General features: G+C 36.6%; 1 protein-coding gene across 6 annotated transcripts in view; it reads left to right on the top strand.

The window, feature by feature from the left end:
* The window catches only part of LOC149086525 (nucleolar MIF4G domain-containing protein 1), a 321899-nt gene that overhangs the window by 165608 nt on the left and 138951 nt on the right, over nucleotides 1–17340 (top strand). For all 6 annotated transcript variants that reach the window (XM_089255992.1, XM_089255991.1, XM_089255996.1 and 3 more), the window contains one exon: nucleotides 12838–12934. In XM_089255992.1, coding sequence (XP_089112118.1) covers nucleotides 12838–12934 — 97 coding nt within the window. The remainder of the gene's footprint in view (nucleotides 1–12837; nucleotides 12935–17340) is intronic.

Genomic DNA, 17340 nt, shown 5'->3' with positions numbered 1-17340 from the left:
ATCCACTTTCCAACATTTTATCGATGAAGTGTTGCGTAATCTTCCATTCACATATGCTTTTGTTGATGATATTCTCATTGCATTGTCATCACCTGCGGAGCACCTTCATCATCTGAGAGCACTTTTTCAGCGACTCAACGACTATGGTCTCTCGCTGAAGCCTTCCAAGGGTGTGTTTGGACTTTCCACAGTTGACTTTCTTGGAGTACAGGTTTCGTCGACTGGCATCAAGCCTCTTCCAGATCGAGTCGAGGCCATCACAAAATATCCTGTGCCATCCACTTTCACACAACTTAGAAAATTCTTGGGACTTTTCAACTTCTACTGTCATTTCGTTCCGAAGGCTGCTCATATCTTGGCACCTTTAGTGAAATTGTTAGAAGGCTGACTAAACTGCAAAAAGCCCCAACGCAAAAAGTCTGAAAAACTTCTTCAGTGGGATGAGACGTGCCAGGATGCATTCGACAAAGCGAAATCTGCATTGCCTGAAGCAACTCTACTTCTCCATCCACATCCAGATGCCCCAATCATTTTGTGGACTGATGCGTCTGACGTTGCCATCGGTGGATCTCTCATGCAATATCATGACAATCAATGGAACCCCATTGCGTTTTTGTCTATGAAGCTAACAATAAGTCAGAAAAAGTGGTCAACCTACGACAGAGAATTGTTAGCCATCTACACGTGTGTGTCGATTCAGGCACATGCTTGAAGGATGCGAGTTCACCATATACACTGATCAAAAGCCTCTCATTTTTGCATTTCAGCAGAAACCTGATAAATGTTCTCCTAGAGAGCTCAGGCATTTGGACTTCATCTTGCAATTCTCTACTATTCAGCATATTCAGGGAAAAGACAACATCATCGCAGATGCTCTCTCCAGGTCGAGATCAACGCTCTATCCAAACTACTACCATTGAATTACAAGGAACTCTCTGACGCTCAAACCCAAGACGAGGAATTGCAAAACATTTTGGCATCGACCGATTCATCTTTGCAAATCGTAAAACAATATTTTCCTATCGAGAATGTTCATTTATATTGCGATGTGTCGAAGACCAGTCCTCGACCATTTGTACCGCAATGTCTTCGAACAGCAGTATTCCATCACCTACACGACTTGTCACATCCAGGAGCCTTGACAACTATGCAACTTATTTCCTCAAGATTTGTTTGGCATGACATAAAAAGATCTATAAAAGAAGCCGTCAGAAGCTGCGTAAAATGCCAAAAATGCAAAATTTTCTGCCATATGAAATCTTTTCTGGGAACATTTGCTATGCCCGACACTAGCTTTGCCCATATCCATATTGACTTCATTGTGCAACATCCCTTATGGGAGTTGCTTGCCCGGTTCGAAATATCCAGTAATAAGATGGCAAACGACAAGTGGAAAATGATTGCAAATAAAACTTCGCATGAAATATTATTTATTAAATTCAATATAAAGTTAGTCAACTTTAACAATAGATTAGTACAACATGGAGCCCTCTATTTAACATTAACAGAAAGATATTGGCTCACCAATTGATGATCATCAACAGTCAAACTTTTACTCTGATCGGATATCCGATGTTGTCAGTCACTTCGACGTAGCTTTTCCCCGCAAGTATCAGTGAAGGTCTATTGGTTGAGAGCCGGATCGTTTCGATTAGCACCAGGAGGCCTCTCGGTTGAGGGCCGGACCACCTTGATCAGTTCCAGGGGGCCTCTCGGTTGAGGGCCAGACCACCTTGATCAGCAATGAAGAATTTTGACTGTGAAGATTAATTAATTTTTTCTCGATTCCGGACCTGTCGGAAAGACAGTGAACCGTCCTACTAGAGGGCTTCAGTTGAAAAGAACAAACAAAGGATGAACGCGATGTGAGAGATAAAGAGGGAGGAATTTATACTCCTATTTCACAAGAAATTTGGGACCACATGTCCTCGCAAGGCCTTATCGCCTCAACAAAAATATTGGATTTACATATTCATGCGTCACTATATTATAAACATTACAATTGAATTATTACATTTGAATCTGGCAACATAACACAATTCAGAGAGCTGATCAGATTCTCCCGATTATGTAAACAATACCAACAAGACAATAAGTAATGAAATATTCCGACGGAGGTCTGCAGCCCTCCGCCAAAAACAAGTGAGTACAACACTATATTTTCCGTACAACGAGACTTGTAACAACTCTCCCGTGAGGTTCTTTAATAAAAAATAAAAATATTTAACTGGGCAAACCCTTAAGCCTTGCCCAAACTATACATATTCTGGACCAAACCCCTCCACGAAAATAGCGACATCGTCGTCATGAGGGAAATTAATTTATGTGGGACATCAGTAGCCCGACCTCTGGCCCGTTCTCGTTCGAAAGCCGAAAGACCCCACCCGTCGACTGCCGAACTAAACGAACATTCTGGCCCTTACTGGTTTGCCAGCGGGTCCTCGGGTGGTTTCCGGTAACTGAGAGGTCCCTGGGCTCTAAAATAAGAAGGAATTTCCCACATTATGACAAGATCACCATTAACGTAGAGGGATCGGATCCCGATACGTTACAATTGGAACCCTGCCACCATCCGAAGGGTACCAATACTATATGACCATCATCGATCGGTTTACCAGATGGACAGGACGCATACTAACGCAAGATACGACAGCTGAAACTACAGTAAAAGCTCTCATTCATGGATGGGTATTGAGATTCGGAACTCCTATTACCATCACAACCGATCAAGGAGGAAATTTTGAATCCACTTTTTTCCGTGAGTTGAATGCAATCCTCGGCACTCACAGAATACATATCACTGCATACCATCCTCAATCCAATGGTATGATTGAAAGATTTCATCGTACTCTGAAAAGTGCCCTCGAAGCACACAACAACTTTCGATGGACAGAGTCATTACCAATAGTTCTGCTGGGATTGCGAGTTGCTTACAAAAACAACATTCATGCCACTGAGCTTGTTTATGGTACAACACTTCATCTTCTAGCTGACCTACTGTCTCCCAAGGCATACAGGAAAACAGCTGACTCAAACTTCGTTTTGCGTTTACGTGAGATCATGCGTAAGCTATCACATCTCCCTTCCTCTGGTCGCAACACAAACGTGTAGTGTGATTATTTAACGTTTCTGTCAACACGAAATGATCCAGTTCGGTTCGTGCAGCGCCAAAAACCTATGTTGGAATGTTTTTTTCAAAGCTGTATTAAAGATCTCGAGTCGCTTTGGCTTTTTCCGTTTTTATTCTCTGTGCACGTGGAACTGTTCAGCCCGACACAATATGCAAATCGCCAGCGGCGTGCTCTCACCCTCGCGTGAGCCCGGCTTTATATTGTAGGCTGGTTTTTTCCGCGTGTATGTCGGGATTGTTTTTTCTCTCTTAGATTGCCGGTTGTTATTTGTCGGCTGTTTTATTTATTTTTTAATGATCGTAAATTATCTTGTTTTTTCCCTTGCAACTTTTATAGAATAAAAGCTAGAGTTCAAAATGAACTTCTAATCATTGTTTTTTTTGTTCAACTCAATCGGCATGCTGTGGCCCCCAACAACCCACTTCTAGGAAAACCCGGCTTTATGGTAGCATGTATCCTGTGATCGTATGTAGATGTATTTGAAGTCGTTGGAAGTCATTAAACTTTTGTACTGGGTATTTTTTCTGGAGGACTTGAGAAATCAATATCTTCAAAAAAAAAGTTTCATAATTTTTGCTGAAATAATTTTAGCCTTTCGGTCCGTAATTGAGCGAAGCTACCTCTCCCTGATTAGTGTCAACAAAATATTGATTTTTTTAAATTAACCAGCTGAGGGGCGTGACGCATATGTGAGTCAAAACTCTAGTGTACCAAAAGGGGCAGCAACTCACACATGCGTTCACCAAAAATGGTTTCGAAAGTGCCAGGAACGCACATCTGAATCGGAGAAAACCAGTTCCTTCCCCCATATCTTTTGTATTGGACACATTTGTACCGGACACTAATACTGCCATGTCATACGCCCCTTTCCTTTCTCCATTTTTAATCTTCAGATTTCCCCTCACTTGAAGATCTCTAAGATTAAAGGACACGGGAAAAGAAGAGTTGTGGGGCACATGTACCTTCCTACACATTGATAACACAAATACTCATACATAGACGAATACAAATGAACAATTGAGTGTTTGACATCGGTTTTCTTCGAGGATTATCACGAAGATTACTTTGGGTTGGGGAGGTATTAGGAACTCAGCAGTGATATAGAAGCATTCTTGGATATCAGATAATTCCCGTCAACAAAGGGAACAGATTTTCTTGTAAATGACCTTGATAGACTGTAGCATATTTCATTCTGTCCATTTATCAGTGTTGCCAATTTTTATTAAACATTGTGTTTATCATAGAAATTTTATGCAACCTTTCAATAATTGTGTGTTGCAATTGAAAATTAAATACCTATATAGCAGAGCAATAAAATCATGAGGGGAAACAGAGGGGACTGGTCGCCTCTACTGAGTAGAGTAGTACGCAGAATCAACTTTCGAGAGAGGCATAAAAGACTTCGGTGGAAGGGGGCACAAAGAATTTCCTAAGAAATTCTGAGTTACTACTCTTCAAAAAGCATTTATATTAACAGAAATTGATAAATATAACATATAAAGTGTATTTTATTTTGATATTCCAATTTTTTTTTTACATAAATATAGTGAAACTTTCATAGGCGGCCAACCCTATTCTCTGGCCAACTTAAATTTGCGGCAAGTTTTTCTCGAAACGGAAAATAGGCTCCATAGACATAATTAATACAAAAATAACCCCTATTTCGCAGCCACCTCTGTATGCGATTAGCGGCTAACCTGTCGTCTTAGAGGAGTTTCACTGTATAATTTTTTTTCCTAATTTTTAATGGGCTTGGGAGGTCGGTGCACGGGTCAGCCTCCCTGCCCCTTTGCCACTATCGCCCTCCGTTTCCCCAAAAATAAATCTTTATTATCATAGGCGGAGAGTGGAGGAGGAAAATCCGCCCCCTCCCACTCGTTTGAAGCGCCTGCATCCGCTTATGAATGAAATACAGTGTGAATCCTCTCTCTTGCGGACACCCTGCGGAACAAAACAAGTTGTCCGTAAAAGAGGAGTGACTGTAAAGAAGGAGTTTTTTGTTTGTGATTGAGAAATTACTCTGTGAAAAAAATTCATCATTTGAACATCGGTGACAAAGGGTCCATAGGTGGATCCTTTGATCTCAGATTTATTTTTCTTATAATCTTGCACATAGTAATGAGCAGAGATACGGAAGTTCATGGGGGGGGGGGGGGGGGAAGAAGAGTTCAACATAATTTTTAGTAATTTATTCTGCTTTATTAGCTTTGCGTTGAGATAAGTAGACTATTCTTCAAATACAGATAAATACCCTGCATTACCTGTACAAAATACATTCCTATTCATTATACTAGCAAGTTTGAAAGAAACGTAACGTCAGTACAAGTGAAAAGAGATAAAGAGATATTTTTCTTTCTCCTCTAAATCCCTCTTCCTGAAATTCTTTTTTTTTCCCATCCTTTTATTGTTAGCTAAAATTGTTTCTTTCCTGATAAGAAACTATCTCAAAAACGGTTATTCAGTTGCCTATAATCAATTGACTGCTTCATCACCTTCATTTTCACTTTGGACAATATTGAAACAATGTAAAAAAAAGAAAATGAGTGACAGAGAAGAGCTTTTATCAAGCTCAGAAAATGAATCATCTAAAATGATCCATTTCCGAGTCGGAAGAGGAAGGCATAAATTATGTAATATGGACTGGTGCAAACTTAATGCAAGAAATCCTCGAGAAATATGTGAGAATATTATTAATATTGCAAATGTGCCGCTAGTTCTCAATGCCTTGCAATGCGGAACATTTTACTGAATTTTTGTAGCCTACTGTATTTTTATGTGGGGACTTTTTCTCATTCTTTTATTTTTCTACTACCGGTTCACTTAACAAATTTAATAATTGCTACTTCAGGTGTCTTTCTTACATTCATTATAATTTTCAAGTACTTCGTTTACCCCACATCTGTATGTTAGAGAAAATACTTCATTGAAAAGCTATCAAAACTCATTTTGTGAGAATGGTATGAACTCATGTGTATATGTTGCAGTAAATATGAAAAATCGGTGATTACCCATAATCGCCAGTTATTATGCGTAATCGCCAATTGCGTCAGTATAAAGTAGATTAATTTTCCTACATTTATCACTTTTATCAGTGATTATGCATAATTCCCGAATGTAGTTGATAAATTACATAAATATGGAACAAATCATGTAGAAATATCCCCAAATTCAACCACTTATCAGTTTTCCCGTACTTGATGGGAGGAATTAAATTAAATGAAAATAATGTTATAATGATAAAAGTATATAAATTATTATCAATCTTGTAATGTTAGCTATCGTTAGAATGTTACCTTTAGAATGTTGGAATTACCTTTTTGGTGAGACAATATACTAGGGAAAACAACGTGAGCATACCAAAAATTAGAAGAGAACAACAGCTAGATGCGTTTTGGAACTGTATGAAGTTCCTTCTTCAGTAGCAGAGACAAATAGTGGAAAGACAAAATAATCTTTATAGCTGGAATTACTCGTCGTTCAAGACAACGAGTCGGACTTTTTTGACTCTTTGTCTTTAACATCGGTATTTGTCTATTTATCACCGGTAAATGTGATAAATTCGGAAAATTTACCAAACTTGTCAGAATGATCTATAATTATGCATAATAACCGAATTTTTTGCATTTACCATAAAATATATACGGGGGCACAGGTAACGGTACTCACAACATTTTACTGGCTAACGTTGTCACTGGAGGCATATTCCCAATTAGAAAAAGTATCCAAATGGCGAGCATTACTCAGATATGTCATTCATGTTTCAAAGGGTTGTTAGTTACTAAAATAAAACATTAGGTTTTGTACGGATACCCTGTGCCCGAAAATCAAATTAAAATGTTGTACCCTGTCTGTCTCTCTACTGCAGCCAACAAAAACAAATTCTACATTTTCATGTGGTTAAATAGTTTACCCGCATTCCAGTGCTATTTTCCCCAACATTCCCTCATTTTTCTAATTCGAATATCTCAGCGAATATTCCATTTAGAAACGTAGAATTTTTTTACATCATAAGGAGAGTCAGAGCAACAACTTTCTAGTTGGTTTTTTGGGCATAGTATGTCCGTATAGAAAGTTTAATTTTATATTTTAATAACTATTGTACCCCTTGCAACATGAATGCGTGTCTGTGCATTCACGACTTCGGTAAATTTACAAATTTAAATAAAGCCTCGTTCAAAAATACGGGACAAATTGTATAAAAAAAAAGGAACAAAAATTACAGGATTGTCCCGTAACAGCAGACACATGTGGTCCGAAAAATTGTAGGAGACATTTCAGTGGTCCTTGGGTTCAGAAAAGTTGAGAAACGCCGAACTAAAAAAATTCGAGTATTGAAAACGCAAATGACATAGTATTAAATTAAATTGGAGTTTTTTTACTTTTTTTAGCCCTAATACAAATTCGACAGAATGATCAACTTTAGAAGCCTTATATTTTGTATCTGAAAGCGCCTATTAAATAACAATACAAACACCTATAAAAAAAGTTTGTACACACCTATACAAACAAAATGTTCAATTTTCATTATTTGTGAAATTAGTGGAACAGCAATTATAAGGTATATTTATAATTCAGATGAATTTGTACGACCCATTCCTGAAGCCGATGCGATAAGAACCCCTAAAAAATAGATTGTGTGATGATCTAAAAAAAAATCAAGCATAAATTATACGTTCAAGATCTATACACACTTTTCCTTCTTTATTTTTTTAACACCTAAATTATAAATTATCTCATATGCAGAACACCTAAAATACAAATTTTTCAGCATATTTCCCTCAACTATATTTCTCAATGGTTAAACGGGAACAAGTAAGTAACTCTCTACTCTGTCAGAACGATTGAGCAGGTTCGACAAAAATTCAGAGGTGCACTATCGTTCAGACTAAATAGAGGCATTAAGTGGGCATTACACAAATGCCACTTCAGTCAAATCCCTAGCACCCCTTGCTCGATGTCCTGTGGAGCAGAAGGGGGAGGGGAAAGGATTTTCTAGCTGGCCACTTTTGAAAACATTTTGTTGAAGGTGAAGTGTTTTTTTTCAAACCATTTTGTGAGTCTTCTGTGATCCTCGGAGGGTTAAGGAGTGATGTGAAGTGTTTGTACAAGGTTCTTTAAAGAAAGAAAACAAAAAATGAGTGGCAAGTGTGTGTACTTTTGATAACTTGTGGCTGAAAAATCCCTTCTATCAAGATTGGTTGCTGAGTGTGCCAGACAAAAATGCTGCCAAATGCAAGCTGTGCTGCAATGGGTGAATCGGCGCTGAAATCCATTGAGCTTATATTACTGGAGGGAGTATGACACAGGGCCATAACTGAGATTTTTGAATTGTCTTGCCGCCCCCCACCAATTCGGAATTCGATAATTGCCACCCGGGGCAGTTGCCTCTCCCCCTAGTTCCGGCACTGGTATGACGTCAGTGGTCTACATCATTCCTTGTAAGGCGACTGTATAAGGAATTGTAGCCCTTATATAGTGGCTATAATTCCTTGGAAGATCATATGACGCGGTGAATATCGGCGCGATCTCCGCTATTTTCTAATGGCATCCATAGTCGTTTAAAACAATAAATGAAAGAAATAATTTCAGTATCGATGAGATTCCAAAATTAATAAAGCAATAATTAAAAATTAATGAAGGAGATTATTCCAGAATTAATGAAAGATAATTCCAGAATTAATGAAAGATAATTCCAGAATTAATGAAAGATAATTCCAGAATTAATGAAAGATAATTCCAGAATCAATGAAAGAATTCAGCATTAATAAAATAATTTCAGCATTAGCAAAAGAAACAAATCCAGAATTGATGAAAGCAATTATTTCAGAAGTAATGAAAGAAATAACTCCAGAAGTAATGAAAGAAATAACTCCAGAATTGATGAAAAAATTCCAGAATTGATGAAAAAATTCCAGAATTAATGACATTATTCCAGCATTAATGAAATAAATTCAGAAAGAAATAATTTAGTCTTTTTTCTATCTTTAGAGGAGTTATTTCTTTAGTCTTTAAAAGAAAATTAATTGCAATATTTAGAGACTAAACTGTACGTCTCAATGAGGAAATTGACAGGCACGAACTGTGTTATTCAATGTGCCATATGTTTTCCTTGCATCGTTGTTGCTGCTGTCACTGCAGCTCCCTCCAAAAATGAAAGCTTGATGCTGAAATCCCGTATGAAAAGTGAAAAGCATTGCGATGTGGTGAAAATCAGGCTTCATCTTCCAATTTATTGCTCACTGCCATGAATGATTCCATCAAGCCAGAAAGTGACATTGTTGAAAACAAAATAAACATTTCATTGGAGGTCATTTATTGAAAAATGAAGTTGTGAATGCAGAAATTATATGGACACTACAATGTATAAAAAACCATCATTCCTACAAATCAATATAAACAACCTGGGGGGAGCTGTAGATAATATGCAGTGGCCTATAAATCATTGAGAAATTTATGAATTATTATAAATACTCTGTGCGGTTTTTTTTTATAGTTTATAATTCTTGAATTATCAGCAAGTAATTAAAAGTAATTTGTACTTTTGATTTGTTTGTAGTAGAAACATTTTCCATGGGAGAAATTTGTCATGAAGCTCAGTGATTTTTTAATGATTCACACAGTGGGTTTTTTCCTATGATAAAAACATGCACCTTGTTTGTCTTGAATTTTTTTTTTAATATTTCAATGTTGATGTGAAAATTTGAAGTTTGAAGAAACTGTGATATACATTACGGATGATGTGAAATAAAGTAGGTAGAAATGTAATCTCTGAAAGTTTCTGTCAAAATTAAATATGCGCCTATTATTCGTGTGAAAAATATGCGTTTGTAAAAAAAGTTCTTGAATTTTTAAGTTTTACCTTGAAAAGTGCTTGAATTTTTTTTCATTGGAAGAGTACGAACCATGTTATACTTATTATTGATTTGCAAATTCATTCTCATATGCTACGAATATCATTATGCACATTTTTTGTTTGTACCGCATATCATTCATTATTTGCGCTGTATCACATATATTGTTTTTATATACTTCATGTTTCTCTTAATCGAAACTAAGTCGCTCTTACACAGAGATACTCTGTTGTATATCTCACTGATGTTTGCCAAGATTTGATCTTGCTTGGTGAGAAACGCACACTTCTGCTAGCAGTAACCGCAGAATGAACATGCAATAACAACCTTCCTGAAATTAAGTTTAAATTATATAGTAATAAATGTTTTATTTTAACTAGCATAACCATGATTTTTCTCAACTCCTCCATCCTTGGATTTATTTTATTCGTTGGTAAAATAAATATGAATTAAAAAATTTTATTACTTTTATGGGGGGGGGGGGTTGTGTAACAGAGCTCCAGTCTTGGGACCCCCATGAGGAAGTTAATGGGGTTCCTGATGAATCTCATTGATTTTTTGTTGCTTTAAGATTGTAAAATTCATTAGTAAGCTGGTGCTTTCACATGCCACTTTTCATAGCACTCTGACGAAGTGGGACAAAATAAACAAGATATGATGTGAAGAGAAAGGTAGGGTAGCCATAGGAGGATTTTTGAACCCCCCAGTGTAGCTGCATTCATAAACTTTTCCCTGATATTTAATTTCAATAAAAAATGATTGACTCACTCACAAATGCAGATCATGGGAAGCTCTCATGACTTGCATAGGAAAAAACTGGTTGAGTTTTCTTAAAAATATACATTTTGTGGCTCCATAAAAAAAGTGTATTTGAAAGGATTTGAATTAAAAATGAAGTAATTATTTTGCATCTTATTAGCATATTTTCCTAAACAGTATTAACTCTCATTTATTTAACATCTGTTATCTTTCTCCCAGGGGTGGCCGTGACTAAAGCAATGAACTCTGGGTATTTTTACGATAAAAACGAAATTTATTGGAAACAGTGCATCGCTGCCGACGTCTTTAAATCACTTCAATACTACTACCCCAACTCACACTCTTCTTTCTTACTGAATTTCTCAATACCTAATCCTCATCATAATGCTCTGTTACTGTTCGAACTAGTGTTCTGTAACAGTAGCTTTTGTTACTCGAGCATACAGTCGCAACATACCTCTTCCTCTTCTCAGCAGCTGTTCAATAAATTCCTACACACCATACTTTTAATTCTAAATGTAGAAATCTTGGAACCATTGGACTATAAAATAAAAAAAAGGACAAAAAAAATCAATCCACATGAGAGCCATTCTTTCGTTTTTACTCTAGTGATGTAATTTTTTTAGGGGGAGGTTGGCCATGATTTCTGAAAAACTCGTTAAAAACTACGTAATTTTTGTTTTGAAAATTTTGTATGAACCCTGGATAGTGCAGTACACTTAATCAGTATTATATATATATATATATATATATACACAGGAAGTTGTTCTTCATGATGTTGAAGTTTGTGAGGTAGCTCTCGACTTGGGCTATGATCCTCCCTTCAAGTTCTTCATTAGGTATGTCAAAATGTCGAAATTGCTGTTATTACTGTCATTGGACTTAACCTTCTGTTCGGGATCGGCACCGGAATCAACAGATGAGGTACACACATCACCCTTTTGGCTTGCCATTGATTAGACTTGGAACTTGTAAATTTCCCAGGAGTGTGTCCTATGTCGTCAGGCATATTAACATTTAATTTATCAAGCTACTTAACACTGCGCAAGTAATCGTCACATACCAGTGTTCGTCGTCACTGGTCTTCAACATGCATATTTTCAGAGGCGCTATTTAGCTTTCACCAAATGCGGACTTGATCCTTATTCTCTCTTTGCCTTCATTGTCATCAATCTCAACCAAATCTGATTTAACGACAGATCTGGAATCTAAGGTTCGACCAGACCTATAAATAGCAGCCAGATTCCAGAATAGGGAGATTTGCTGAAAAGTCTGTTGTGATTGAACTTTGCAAGAAAGTTTTTAGCTCTCTGATGAGCGTGTAAATTGCTGTTCTGTAAATAAATCTGTGTTTGTCCATCGAACCACTTGTTTTGCAATTTCGAAGTCTTGTGGAAATTTTCCAGAACCCTTGTATATGAACCAGGGTGGTTCCACCATGGCTAGGACACTCTTCTAATTCACCTCACAGTCTTGAGTCGTTGAAGTCACGATCGTGTCGACTGTGCCTGTAAACTTCACCTGTATTATTCTTATTGGTCGTAGGTCCTCAGTTGTACTTCTACTGCAATTTCAGGATGAAGTAACTGGGTTCTAAACTCCCAAAAAAATAAAACACTTTATTTCATTTATTATCTAACATCCTTAATGAAACTATGTTTCTCTTCTCTCTTTTTCGAATGTCCCTTTTCATTTTCCTTTTTTTGCTCTCAGGACTTCTGTTTCTCCAAGGCCTTCTTCCAACTCTCCTGAACTTTATAACATATAATTTGTATTTTGTTCTGGTACGAGAATTAACACTCTAAAAGTGTTTTCTAGAAAAATTGGGAAAAAGCGTGGATACACTGAAAGAAAAGGCTGACTGTGTAATTCCAACACTAAACTGAATAAAAGACTAGAAGAAAGAAAAACAAGTTCTTCAAATTTTAATTATCCAAAAATTCTAATCTATCAATTTTGCCTGTACTAGAAACTATATAGTAAGCATTCTCGAAACACTGATAATACTTTTATTATTGAATTATTAATTGGATCGACTTCAATTATGTAAAATGGATTTATTAAATTAATAAAAATTATTTTAAATGGAATTCCAGCTGTTGGAGGAACCCTTCGCAAAGACAATCCTTTGAAAATGAAAGAAATCATACAATATGTGCAGTTCAAAGCTTCTTCTGTGAAACACGTAAAAAGGTATGAAGCAACTGATTTACTATTCACTTTATTTTTAACAACCTCTCACAACAAGCGGAAGATACCTTGGACTAAGGCAGATGGAAGATATTGTAGCATGACACGAATTGACGATGCATCACTTGATGGATACGTGCATTATTGACAACAAAAAAGACAAAATACGAACTGCTATCATGACAGCCAACCAAAGCCCTGAAATCGTTCAAGTATTACTCTAGCATTGGGGGGTATCATGTTTGCTGACTTATAATAGAAGGGAAGGATTACACCATTGAATCACTCAATGGTGTAATCAATCAATAATGTAATTGATTGTGCAATAATCAATCAGTGGTCAATAATTTGAAATGAATATGTAAACATTCACATTACAAAAACTAAACATCTAATGCAAATATTCATGATAATGTGAAAAAATAATAAATAAACATGAACAAAATATCAACAGTTAATATTCATATTGCAATAATTGAATATCAAAGGAAAACACAAGAAAATATATATGTTCTCTTATCAAACATGTTGCAAAATAGCAATGAAAATTGCATGTATATCTACACTGCTCAAAACAATTAGGGGAGCAAGCAAAAAAGTGAAGAAAACCGTGCGAGACAGCCATGTATTGGCATACAATGGATAGTACACGCGTATCAATGCGCAATACAGAAAAAAGACTTTAAAAAATTTGGAATTAAGAGTAGTTTGCATCTTCATCAAAAAGACCATATCCCTTTGAACACCTACAATATCAATCACCTTGGACATCTGCAGACGTCCAACAAAAACTTCAAACATATGTCGAAAGTTAGAAAGACGTATAACTATCATAGAAGACCTCCACTCAAATACAAACTGAACGACGTTGTTACAATATGAATATTTGACTTTTTGTGATTTTATTTTATATGTACTTTTTTTTCTTTTCTTTTTCATTTGATGCGATTGACTTTTTTTTATTATTCATTATCCTATTGATTTTGTATTTCCATGAATGATAGATGATTATTATGATTATGAGCATATTATTTCATGATTATGAGCATATTATTTCATGATTATGAGCGTATTATTTCATGATTAAGAGTATTATCATTTTTCTCTAGACGTGTTATTTTGAAACTTGCGTAATATTTTTCTTGTGCGTGTGTTTATGTACATATATTTACTACTTCTAGCGTGTTTTCTAATTTTGGATAATTTTTCTCACGATGTGTTTTTTTCCGCTGATTTTATTTTTACGTGTTTTAATTTTATTTCTGAGTCAGTATTTTATTATAATTGTTATTGCCGTTTAGCCATATCATACCGAATGTTTTCATTTTTTTTATGTCTTTGCCTGCAAGTTTTTTTTTCTCTATTTGCTTATATGTATGTACATTATACACTGCTCAAAACAATTAGGGGAGCAAGCAAAAAAGTGAAGAAAACCATGCGAGACAGCCACATATTGGCATACAATGGATAGTACAAGCATATCAATGCGCAATACAGAAAAAAGACGTAAAAAAATTTGGAATTAATCTTTAATTCTTTGAAAATATGGAAAAAAAATGAAAAGATGATTTAGGGCAACGATTTGGTTACATGTAAACGATAAAAAAAAGTACTGTTTAGACATGATGCATGAGTTTTAATAGGGCGTGTGGTCTCCTCGAACAGCTAAGACTGCTGCACACCTGTTTGCCATGAATGTGATGAGGTTATCGATCAGACTTTGGGGAATACTGTTCCACTCCTCAAGAAGTGCAATCTGCAAGTCTCGGACAGTAACAGGCGGCGGCCTTGGTCACGCAACAATGCGTCGTCTGAGCATGTCCTAAACATGCTCGATTGGATTCAGGTCAGGAGAGCACGCTGGCCATTCCATACGCTGTATTGTTTCAGCTTCAGCTTCAACATGGTTCGTACGGTTCTTGAAAACCTTGAAAAGTCCTTGAAAAAAAAAGTTCATTTTCAAGGCCTTGAAAATCCATAAGAGTCCTTGAAAAATTTGTTTTCCGAAATAGTTTTCGCCACTTTTTTTTTTACTCCGTAAGTGACGTCCTTAAAAAAGTGCAAAGCACAGGGAAAAAGCCTTAGCAGCCAATAACCCTGGATAATTGGATTTAAAGCACGTTTTTCCCCATTATTCTTAAGCCGGGTTTTTGTAGGAGCAGGTTTTCTGTGCCGCGTGCAAAGTGAATCGCCCAGTGTGACACGCCGTCCACTTACCAATAATAAGAAAACAAGTTCGACTGTTTTCCTAGAGAGCGCAACAAGCCTCACGGCGGTGTTTTACGTCGGGCGTGATTGGCCGACTGCTTCTGGAGGAGTCAAATGCGTTGTGCGCCACTCGTTTTACCGATCTCCTCTTCATTTTTGTTTTCTTTCACTTCCCTTCATCGAGCTCGATGTTTCCCTTTAAACCGGAGCATGCAAATGACAGAGTAGCTGATGCGCCACGGTAGGAATACACAAACGCGTAGTGCGATTATGTAACACGTTTCTGTCGACTCAAAATGATCCAGTTTGGTTCATGCGGTGCCAAAAACCTATGTTGGCATGTTTTTCCCCTTTTTATTCTCTGTGCACGTGGAACCGCTCGGCCCGACGCAATATGTAAATCGCGGGCGGAGTGCTCTCACCCTCATGGGAGCTCGGCTTTATACTGTAGGCTGGTTTTTTTACGCGTGTATGTCGGGATTGTTTTTTTTTCTCCCTGAGATTGCCGGTTGTTATTTGTCGGCCGTTTTATTATTTTTTTTTATGATCATAAATGATCTTGTTTTTTTCCTTGCAACTTTTATGGAATAAAAGCTAGTGTTCAAAATGAACTTCCGAACATTGTTTTTTTTCTTCAGCTCAGTCGGCACGCTCTGTCCCCCAATAACCAATACCTCCTTGTAGAGTAGAAGTCTTTCTGCTCTATAAGGTATTGCAACAACCCACTTCTAGGAAAACCCGGCTTTATGGTAGCATGTATCCTGTGATCGTATGTAGACGTATTTGGAGTCGTTGGAAGTCATTAAATTTTTGTACTAGGTATTTTTTCTGGAGGACTTGAGAAATCAATATCTTGGAAAAAAAGTTTCTTAATTTTTGCCGAAATAATTTCAGCCTTTCGGGCCGTAAGTGAGCGAAGCTTCCTGTGATTACTGTCAACCATAGGCGGTAATAGACTTGGAAGTCTGGGGGGGGGGGGCACGGTCATTATTTCTGGGGGCACGATGATGATGTCAATTCATATATGCATATATACATTAGATCAATCAACTTCACCTTTCACGTTGCCCCCCCCCCCCCACCGTATCTCCACCCATGCTGTCAACAAAATATTTATTTAGGAGTGATGTGAAGCGCTTGTACAAGGTTCTTTAAAGAAAGAAAACAAAAAATGAGTAGCACAAGTGGGTGTACTTTTAATTACTTGTGGCTGAGAAATCCCTTCTATCAAGATTGGTTGCTGAGTATGCCAGACAAAAATGCCGCCAAATGCAAGCTGTGCTTCAATGGGTGAATCGGCGCTGAAATCCATTGAGCTTATTATATTACTGGAGGGAGTATGATGCAGGGCCATAACTAGGATTTTTGTATTGTCTTGCCGCCCCCACCAATTCGGAATTCGATAATTTTATAACGGTGTTCACCTAAAAATTGCCACCCGGAGCAGTTCCCCCCCCCCCTGCGCCCTCTAGTACCGGCGCTGGTATGGCGTCAGTGGTGAAAACGCGTCACGCGACGCGTTGAATGTCGGCGCATCTCCGTTATTTTCTAATGGCATCCATAGTTGTTTAAAGGAGTTTAAAACAATAAATGAAAGAAATAATTTCAGTATCGATGATATGATTCCAAAATTAATGAAAGAGATAGTTCCAGAATTGATGAAAGAAAAAATTACAGAATTAATGAGAGATAATTCCAATGTTAATGAGAGATAATTCCAAAATTAATTAGAGATAATTCCAAAATTAATTAGAGATAATTCCAAAATTAATTAGAGATAATTCCAGAATTAATGAGAGACAATTTCACCATTGATAAAAGAGATAATTCCAGAATTAATGAGACAATTTCAGCATTGATAAAAGAGATAATTCCAAAACTAATAAAGCAATAATTCCAGAATTAATGAAATAATTTTAGAATCAATAAAAGAATTCAGCATTAATGAAAGAAAGAATTTCAGCATTAATGAAAGAAAGAATTTCAGCATTAATGAAAGAAAGAATTTCAGCATTAGCGAAAGAAACAAATCCAGAATTGATAAAAGCAATTATTCCTTGAGTAAGAAAGAAATAAAATTAATGAAAGAAATAATTTAATCTTTTTTTATCTTTAGAAGAGTTCCTTTTTTTTTAGTCTTTTAAAGAAAATTAATTGCAATATTTAGAGACTGAACTATGTTTCAATGAGGAAATTGACAG

Source organism: Pholcus phalangioides, unplaced genomic scaffold (genome assembly GCF_987345545.1).
Source record: "Pholcus phalangioides strain wild (caught in Gottingen) unplaced genomic scaffold, Ppha-v1.0 ptg000004l_1, whole genome shotgun sequence".
Taxonomy (NCBI): Eukaryota; Metazoa; Arthropoda; class Arachnida; order Araneae; family Pholcidae; genus Pholcus; species Pholcus phalangioides.
The sequence above is the reverse complement of the archived record's forward strand: the minus strand, read 5'-3'. Positions and strand labels throughout refer to the sequence as shown.